Source organism: Lissotriton helveticus, chromosome 7 (genome assembly GCF_964261635.1).
Source record: "Lissotriton helveticus chromosome 7, aLisHel1.1, whole genome shotgun sequence".
In the NCBI taxonomy this organism is placed as follows: domain Eukaryota; kingdom Metazoa; phylum Chordata; class Amphibia; order Caudata; family Salamandridae; genus Lissotriton; species Lissotriton helveticus.
The window spans coordinates 628,918,415-628,927,911 of NC_136068.1; the positions used below are offsets into that span (position 1 = coordinate 628,918,415).

Consider the following 9,497-nt stretch of genomic DNA (forward strand, 5'->3'; position numbering starts at 1 on the left):
GGGAGGGGCACCTGGAATTGAGAGTGGAGATTGTAGGAGGGGGTGCAGTGCCAGGGAGAAAGAGTTAAGAGGGGCGTGTATCAAGTGGCTACATGGAAGGGACACGGTGAAAGGGAGTGACTAAGTCACAGAATGGGCATTTGGAAGATGTGAGTGAGGAGCACTGGGTTGGGTGCAGGAGGTGGAGCAGATGGTCGGTGTAGGGTTGAGTGTAGAGCTACAGCGGCGCCATAAAGTGGTTGAGGGCACAGGAAGCATACATGAGGAGCAAAACCAAGGGCAAGGGGAGGTCTGGATAGCAAGGAGGGAATGAGGGACAACGTGAGAATATGACACCTGTGAGTTTATTAAAGATGACCATAAGTTAAATGAACCAAACCAAATGGCATAGGGGCAGTGGACACTGAAGGCGAACGGGAAACATTAATCCTGACTTGGAAGCCGGCAGCAGCTTGTGGGCTTCGTGAGACCTCTGTCTGTCCGCTTTTGAGGAGAGCTGCGCCGCCATGATGCCTTTTGATTTGGTGCCAATGGCCGGAAGGACCAGGTGCCTCCGGATGTGAACCCTGCTGCCCCCTCCCTCCATCCCGCCCTCGACCCCACCCATGCCCACCCGCCCCGCCCTGAAAAGACACCTCGGAGACAGAGAGAGAGTACAAAGAAGACGTGGTCTCGGTTTATTGAGCACGAGCTGAGCCCCCTCGCGTTGGTTTCCGGAGCCCCCGCCTGTTCGCATTCCTTAAGACTTCAGTGCCGGGGTGTGGTAGAGACGGGCACAGGTGGAGGGCGGTGGGGGCACCGACGTTTTCGTGCACCCCCTTTCCAGGACTCCCCTCATCCCCCTCCGATCCACACCCACCCCCCAAAATAAGAACATGGGTCTTTTTCTCAGAGTTTTTTGTACGTTTATAAAACAAACAAAAATATAAATTATGGTACAGGGAACGGAAGAGGGGGCGAGGTGGCCGGCGCGGGGCCGGTGGCGGGGGCGGGCCGGCCTCGCCCCCCGGGCAGGTCTGGAAGGATGCTTTACTCCTGGTCCTTGTCCTCTCCGTGGGTGATGACGTAGCAGATGTTCTTGTAGTCCACGTTGCCAGCGACATCAGGGGGGAATGCGGTCCACATGTTCTTGATCTGTGGGGGTGAGAGAGGTGATCAGGAGGGGCGCACTGGTCCAAGGTGTGATAATGCATACATGCCAACATTTACGGACAGGGATGTGGGAGATTTAAAATGAAAAATCGTGAGAATGAAAATTCCCCATTGGCTTCTATTGTAGAAAATGCAATTTCAGGCGGGAGACAGCTAAAATAAAGCAATTTTTTTGGCTTGAAAAATCGGTAGTCTCCCGCATGAATCGGGTCTTTTGGGATTTATGGATAATGTAAATAAACTCGGGGAGCCATGACAGCAGCTGGAGCGCTATGAAGCACGAGACTGGATTTCTAAGAACTAAAGCACCTGCAGTGCAAGTGTCAAAAACCCCCTGCATCCCAGTGGATGATAGCTCTGCTGTTTGTACAACCTGTGTGTCCTGAAGAACAGGCCGCCTATCTAAGGCCTGGGTAAGAGGTCAATGCTGAAAGGTTATCTAACGACTTTAAGAGCCGTGTATCTAGAGAGATAGCTCTGCTGTAAGAGGCATGTAGCAAGAGGGATAGATCTGCGATGTAAGGGTCTTAAATGCTGTGTATTCTGACGGATAGCTCCGCTGTCTAAAGGCTGAAAGAGAGGTCTGTTTTGAGAGATGGTCCTCCTGTCTAAGCGCTATATTGTGTATTAATCATGCGGGATACTCAGGCTGCAGATGTACTCTTCTATGTCTCTGAGGTACTATGACATTACACCTTCGTGTAGGAAGTTCAATCCAAGGTTACTCTCTACACTTCGTTACATCCTTCACTGTGGGAGTTCACTCTATTCGCGCCTCTCTGTTGTGATCAGAGGGTGGGTGCCTGGGTGGACCCTACAGGTGTGTGCAAGTGGCTGGAGCGTCAATGAAACACAAAGGGGTCAACTTACCTCTTCTGGGGTGAATCTGTCACACTGGGTGGTCAGCAGCTCCTCCAGACTGTGGGAGAGAAGAGGACAGAGAAAGAGAAGGTGAGAGGAGGCAGTAAAGATCGGGGTGAAGTAACAGCAGAGGAGACGGGGGGAGGGGGAGAGGGCCGCTGTAGAGGCGGAGAAGAGAGTTAAGCAGGGAAATGCAGGTAAGGACTGAAGAGAGGCATGGATGAGGCGGGGGTTGATGGTGTAGGCAGGGATGGGTATTGGTGGGTAGACTAAGGCAGTGGGAGAGGAGGAAAAAGTGGGAGACAGAGGAACCAAGAAATGAGGAGAGGGGCACGTGCGTAGTGAGTAGGAGAGATGTAGGGGCAGGTTAGGGGGCATGGGGGCTGTATGAGAAGGGTTGCCCCCATGGGTAAAGCGAGAAGGAGCGCGCGATACTTACAACTGCTTCTTGATGGTGCCCTTGCCCTCGGGGTCAAGGACCTTGAACGCGCCGGTGATGACGTCCTCGGGGTCGGCACCTGTGGGGAGAGGCAGGGGACACAGTGAGGGGTCGTGCGGCGGGCTCTGTGCGCCGTGTGCCAACAGTGGTCAGTTGAAGCCCCCTACCGGGGTCAGGGGTCAGACTTACCCTTCAGCTTCTCGCCGAACATGGTGAGGAAGACGGTGAAGTTGATGGGGCCGCTGGCTTCCTTGACCATCTCGTCCAGTTCCTCATTCTTCACGTTCAGGCGGCCTGTGGGGGGGAGGGAGCAGCAGGGTGAGCCGAGGGTGGGGCACCGGGCCCCTCAGGTGTATGGTGTGCAGGGCCACACCTTCGGGGGCCAACTACCTGCCTCCAGACTCCCCGGGCGAGGAAGGAGCTGGGCTTCAACCAGGGCTTTAAATGAGCCGGTGCTAGCCGCTACGGAGTACCTGTGCTTCTTTCATTTGAAAGGGAGGGGGCATGCACTTCTCGGAAGCAGGCGTGCTCTGAATAGGGAGTACCTGCATTTCTTTATGTCCAATTAAAGCACTGTCCACAACAAAGCCACCCCAAGTGCTTTGCCCCAATGGTACCGGCCAGTTGTCACATCTATGTTAATCGTGGACATAACTGGCCGTGATGGGAGGTGAGGGGTATCCCATGGTGCAATGCTCAAGTGTTACTGTCCATCGGCCAGCAGGCACATCTATGGTACCAGTGGGTTTGCCAGCCACCCTGGAAGGTTTGAAGGCCTGCACCACAGCAGGTGCCTAAAGGTTACTCTCAGATCTGGTGTCAGGATCAGGTGGGTGCACTGAGAATTCCCCCACCCTCAGGCACTCAGGGAAATTGTGGGTCGAAATTCAAGCTCCTTTTGAGGTTTTTTTGCTGAGGCATCCGAAATACTTGCTTAGAAAATGACGTGCTGCAGACTAATGCGATTCTGGAACTGGGGTGACCCATGATAACACTAAGCCTGTTCCCCGCACCCCACCTCCTTATATTGAGAGAAGGGGCAGGCGCACTCACCCATGGCGGCGAAGGTGTCCCTCAGGTCCTCCTTGTCGATGATGCCATCCCTGTTCTGGTCAATGACGGTGAAGGCCTGGAGGGGAAGCGCGGCAGAAGGGAGTGTTAACAAGCGCGCCATCATTGAGAGGACAAAACAACACAGCATTGCACGGGCCAGCAGAATGGGGGTGTATAGAACAAGGCACAGTTATTGGACAGCAACCAGTCCGGTGTGGAAATCACCTTTAATGGAAGGATCTTATGGAAAGAACCGGGGGATATCCAAGTTATTAGAAGCACCGTCGATAGGTAGGGGCATCATAATGTAGGGGTATCCTCTTAAAAGAGGCCTGTCGCAGTGGGAGCAGCACTGTTGGGGTGTTCTGTCCCAAGGGACTCCTGGGAGACCCATCGGAACAATACCCATCACAACTGCACCGTGGAAGCAAGCCCCTTTCTGGTCTGTTACACCTGTGCTAGTAAGGTTTGTGTAAAGATCTCAGTTGTGTTTGCCTATTCCTGAATCTCAATGCACAGATGGCGCCTTTGTGCATATAGTTGCTGTGTGAATGTTTGCGGATTACTTGTGTCTGCATCAAGCAATCTTTTTATGCGTGTGGTGTTGACCCTATGTGCCTGCTATGGCCATATGAGTCTCCATGGTCATGTTTCTTCTGTTTCTTTTGTGTTTTCTTGTTTGTGGTGTGTGTGTAGGAGTTTGATGCTTAGCTTGTTTCTGCGTGTCCTTATGTGGTAGTAGTGGCAGTGCCTAATGTTCTTGTCTGTGGTGTTATGCGGTGCGAGGTGGGTGTGTCGGTCCCTTTGGGCGGGGGTCACCTGATCTCAAGATATTCTGGGCCTCTGGGTTAGCTGCGTTTCTGTTTAAGGAGTCTTGGGGTGTAATTCAATGCTCCAGTCAGCTGTCTGCGTCCTCAGAGCCCCCCCCCTCTCCCCAAGTCCGACAGCTGCCCACCCCCGCCCCCTCCTCGTGTTCTGCTGATGGAAGGAATGCCCTTGCACGAGCGCTGGTTGGTTGCTGTCTGTCTTGGCATGCGCTGCCCCTTATATCCGTCCCTTGAGCTCACCCACAGGTGGGCATGCCTGGGGAGACGCCTCTGTCACTTTCCAACTCTGATGGGTGTCGTATGTGTCTACGCCACGCCCCTCTCTGGGAGAGGCTGGGCAGGAGAAGTAGAGATGTCGGTATGTCCCTTTTCAGGTGGGAATTGCTCAATCGACCCAGTGTGTTTTTTAAATCTGCATTATACATGCAAGACTACAAGTACCATAATGCAGTGCAACAAAAGCAGACAGTAGGACTAGGAAAGATGTTAACATCTTACATGGAACATCCTGAGTTCTGGGCTAGCTCGTCATCACTCTGGAGCCGCCGTGGGCTGCCACGGCCATCCCACTGGCGAGGACAAGTCCGCACATCTTAAAGTGTAAATTGCTTATGCAAAGGACTGGGAGGATGTGAGTAACTGGGGCTACTGGGCATAGAATACGGTTTGAGTGGGTCAGTGTATGTGTGCCCCACAGCCCCCTCCCAAAGGTGCTTCTGTCCTTTGAAGTGATTGTGTGATATGCCACCCGCCTTTCTTCTGCCCCCTACTGTAACCTTTAGGAGTGGGAAGTTCTGTTCACATCAGCCGGATTTTGACAGCTTAATGCGAGAAATGTCCAGGTTTTTGGGGTAGCTAGAGACAGGAATTTTTTCACCCACATCCAAACTGGAATAACAGAATACCCCCATCCTAAACTGATCACCTGCCTCTGACCCTGTCCCCAGTCAGGCCTATGGGCAGGGCCACAGGAATTAGGCATGTTTGGGGTGTTTTCCGCATTGCTATGTAGTTGCCACATTATCTATCATTTGGGGAATATTCAGCAGATTTTAACAAAAATGATTTTAGCTGCAGAAGGCCCATCACAACAAAGGTTGCCTGCTAATCTTTCTGTTGCTTTTTGCTCTATTTGGGAGTCAGATTTCTACTAATGAGGTGAAAACTTTGCTAAGATAGTGTTAATGTGTAAAAATGATTTAACTAAGAGATAATCCTATCACAAAATGTGCCTCGCTATGCCACGTAATTTGCCTTTTCTTGCCGCACAATAAGTGAGCCCTGCCGCATAATGTGGTCGTTCCCTGTCATATAATTTCACTGGCCGCATATGTGACATAAGTAAACTGGTCCCTGAAAGGTAATTGAAGGCTCTGATGGAAAAGATGTGGCTCGCTCTTCAAGGCACACTCACCTCCTTAAACTCCTGGATCTGGGTTTGGTCGAACATGGAGAAGACATTGGAGGAGCCGCCTTCTGCTGCCTTCCTCTTGGCCTTCTTTGCGGGTGCCTGGGGAGAGAGGACAGGGCGGTTAGAGGAGTCGGGGGGCGCACACACTCCCTCGGAGCAAGCAAGGCCTTGTCTCCGAGGCATCACTGCTCAGTGAACGCAGAAACTCGAGAGGCCCCTTACAGCAAGGGAGCAGCCAGAAAGTATAAATACCCCCCACTTTGAAACAAATATTTAATGGCACTGGGTGCCTGAAGCAAGTAACCTACAATTATTCTCTTCAACTGTACACCCAGCTATCTTTCCATATTCGTTGTCCCACCCTTCCATTTACCCATTCTTTGATCCTTCGGCTCATCCTTTTGTTATTCCAGCAATTTATTGATGTTCCATCCTTTTATCATTTCACTGATTCGTTAATTATCCTTTCACTCAGAAACCCACCCTTTCATCTTTCCATCCATCTGTCTATACATCTTTTCATCATTCCATCCAGCGACTATTACCTTCGCACATCGATCCATTCTTTCTCACCTACATCCATTTGCCCTCCACCCTTTTTTCCAACCTTTCATCCATTCTCCCTTTCAACCTTTCACTAATTATTTCTTTCATCTCTCCATCCAAAAATTTGCCCTTCCAGTTCGCCCTCCTTGCACCCTTTATTTATCGTTTTCAATCTTCCTTCCGTTTCTTTTTGTTTTTCAGTTCTATCTACCGTAATTTTTTTTATTTTCTGGTATTTGTTGCTCACCATTTCGTTTTCCTTTCATGGGGCTCACTTAACAGCACCTGCCCCCCACCTCTTTGTCTTGCCCTGCTCTTACCTTGCACATTTTATGGCAGAATGTCTGCAGAGAGAACAGGACAAATATAATACGAATGAACGTTCAGTGGGGCACAGATTACGGTGCCACCGGGTGCAGTGGCAACCCCCACTTAAGCTGCTAAAGAGGGGGGCTGGTTCCCTAAATCACTGCACACATAGCACGTTTGGTCCCCTGTTTTTGCCGGCACCCCTTTAACACCTTTGCAGACAGACCTTACAAGGCCTGTACTTTTGACCTCCATGGGACGCCCCGGCCGTCCTGTGATATGACTGGCAAGAGAGGTAAGCTACAAAAGAACCCACTTTCGACTGCTCTACCCCCACAAGCATTTTAAAAGGATACATATATAGCACATTTGCGCTGCTTCGCCCCTTGAGGACTACAGGGCTGCCCGCATAGCCCGTGCAATGGAGGGTTTGCTATTGGTTACAAAGATGCGGACCCAGGGTTACAGGGACTTGTAGATGAGGCGACGTCTTTGCGATCACCCAAAGAGTGAACCGGGTCAGGCAAAGTGAGGTGAAGGGAGCTGTACAAGATCAAACAATGAGTCAGTAGCAGAGACGGAGTAAGGACACAGAAAAGTGAAGCGTCTTCACTGATGGGACACAGAGAGTCGATTCGACTTCAGTGCAGGGGACTGGAGCTCCCGTCTAAAGGGATGTGACTGAACCCCTCACTAGGTGGAGAACTCTAATTATGACAGACCCCACTGGGCACACGCCAACATTCTCCGTTTTCCATCCCTCAGAGGCTGCACTGACAGCTGCCAGGGCTCGAGGGAGCAGCTCTAGCCTAGCCAAGGAGCACCCGAAAGTCCCATGTGCCAGCCATGACACCCCTCAGAGTCCGATAGGGTGCCAGCCCTGGGCGCCCCGGGTGGAGCGAGTTGCCACTCCAAGTTCCACGGCTGGGGCGCCAGGCGGACCCCAGGCCCGGGCAGCAGTCCCTGAAGTCTCACGAGGGAGCGAGGGCCTGCGGGAGAAGTCCTTGTGAAGCTGGGCAGTGGCCACGCAGTCTTATAGCGCCTCGAAGTCCAGTGAGGCGCCCCAGTGATCGGTGAGCTGGGGAGGCCCGTCTTCGGAGGTCCCTTGGGTCTGTCCTCGGCCACCTGCCACATCCCTCGGCCTGTCACAGCCCCACGGTGGTCGCTCCACACTTACCATTGCTCAGCTGGTGCAGGGGGGTGATGTTCCTGGAAGACTGGAGGCTGCCGAGTGACATACTCCCAGCCCAGGCCCGGGCCTTATATACCCGGCTGCTCATTAGCATGCGGGCCCTAACTTTAGCAGCATCTTCAAGTTTGGCTCGGGGACCCTCGGGGAGGGCGAGGGAGGGAGGGCTCGCGTTCCCAGCACCGAAATAGACCCCCGGGCTCCTGGCAAGACGTAGAACTCCTTTATTGGACACGGAGGCAAGGAGGGGACCCGGGCCCACGCGGCCGGGCTGGGACTTCAACGCCTCAGCACATATGGGGGCCCCTCCAAAAACCGTGGGTGCCCAGGTGTGGGTGCAACGGGAGTACCCACCATGGCGACGCGCTGGCACGGATGTGGGCACCGAGGGGTACACTTTGCGTTAAATCAAAACACCGAATCTTTCCAGGAAAACTATAACAATAGGGGTATTTTACATAGTCCCCACAGGAGAGACGGTATTCTAAAAGTATGCCCTCTCCTCAATGTAGTAGTGGCGTACTGCAGTGCCACCGACCCTTATGGGAGGGATATAGGTTCTCTTGTCACCTGCTTTGGGGATAAAAAAACAAAATTTGGGTTCAGCTCCTCACACTTCTGTGCCCGGTGCTGCTGCACCAGTGATAGCTAGGCCCCTGCGGGGCAGTGCTCAGGTGAGAAACTCCTTCCTGGGCCTTACGCACCCGACGCACTGGCGGGAAAGTCAGGCTGCTGTGGCTTCCCGGGAAGGGACATGCTGATAGGTCCTTTGTTATCCCTGCTTCTTTAATCCACGCCTCAGGGGGACAGGCAGATAGATATTTGTTTGAATTCCTGACAGCTGATTGTTCATGCCTGATCGAGACAGATTGTTTGAGATCTGGATCAACCATATTGCATGCCTGAGACTCAAACCTCTAAGAATTATCCATGCGTTTAGTTTATAAAGAGGAATCATTAAACACATACACCCTTGAAGAAGGGACTTGCTTCAAATCCAGCATTAGTTCACGCACATTAAACTCCCTGAGAAATCTCGATGGCTGAAAGGCCAAGAGCAAAAATATCACAAGAAAATATGCTTCTTATAGAATGATTACGGTAACCTTAGGACAAAGTTGTACATATAATTATTAACAAATAAAAAATGGATAAAGAATGGAAAGACAAAATACATTGTTAAAGTCAAACCTTGGGCCAAAAGCCCTGGTATTGAAATGTAGTTCTTTTTAGGTTGATGCACACTTGTGATGAGGCAAAATGTTCTTTCACACTGCCAGAGCGCAAATGGCGAAAGTGGGTTGGCCCATTGCCCCCCTGCAGTATGCTGTGGTGGTTGTAATTAAAATATGACTCACGTTTGAACAGACAAATGTCTTACAGGACTGTCCCAAAGGCTTTCTATGTATGTCGATGAATTAATTTATTTATTACATAAAGTTTGAGAGGCTTAACAAAAAGCAGACTACAATTGGACCCTAGAATGTGGCTACCATTTCACGAAGAGAGTGCTTGATGAGTGGTCTAAACCCTATAGTTTATGCGGGCCACTGAAATTATGTCGCTAAATTATGAGGGCTAAATTATAAGGCAGGGTTGAGTAAATTATGCAGCAAGAAAAGGCAAATTATGCAGTGGTATGCGGCACATTTTTCAATAGTATTACTTCATTATTTTGTGCTTTTTACACTTGTTAACACTGTCTGGGCA

The 9,497-nt window shown here is 51.3% G+C and overlaps 1 protein-coding gene across 1 annotated transcript; it reads right to left on the bottom strand.

The window, feature by feature from the left end:
• Positions 1–649: 649 nt before the first annotated feature.
• MYL11 (myosin light chain 11) lies at positions 650–7,842 on the bottom strand. Its single transcript, XM_078652861.1, has 7 exons — positions 7,776–7,842; positions 5,747–5,842; positions 3,506–3,581; positions 2,642–2,746; positions 2,453–2,531; positions 2,023–2,071; positions 650–1,134 (listed from the first exon to the last, which is right to left on the bottom strand). The coding sequence occupies exons 1-7, from the start codon at positions 7,776–7,778 to the stop codon at positions 1,030–1,032; spliced, it is 513 nt and encodes a 170-aa protein (XP_078508987.1). The 5' UTR covers positions 7,779–7,842; the 3' UTR covers positions 650–1,029.
• Between the last annotated feature and the right edge of the window lie 1,655 nt (positions 7,843–9,497).

What these genes read in the sequence shown, in the direction of transcription:
- MYL11 (XM_078652861.1), bottom strand. An exon ending in GGACACCTTCGCCGCCATGG is followed by an intron (nt 2,747 to 3,505) that starts GTGAGTGCGCCT and finishes TCCCCCCCACAG; the next exon opens with GCCGCCTGAACGTGAAGAAT. An exon ending in GGCACCATCAAGAAGCAGTT is followed by an intron (nt 2,072 to 2,452) that starts GTAAGTATCGCG and finishes TCTCTCCCACAG; the next exon opens with TCTGGAGGAGCTGCTGACCA.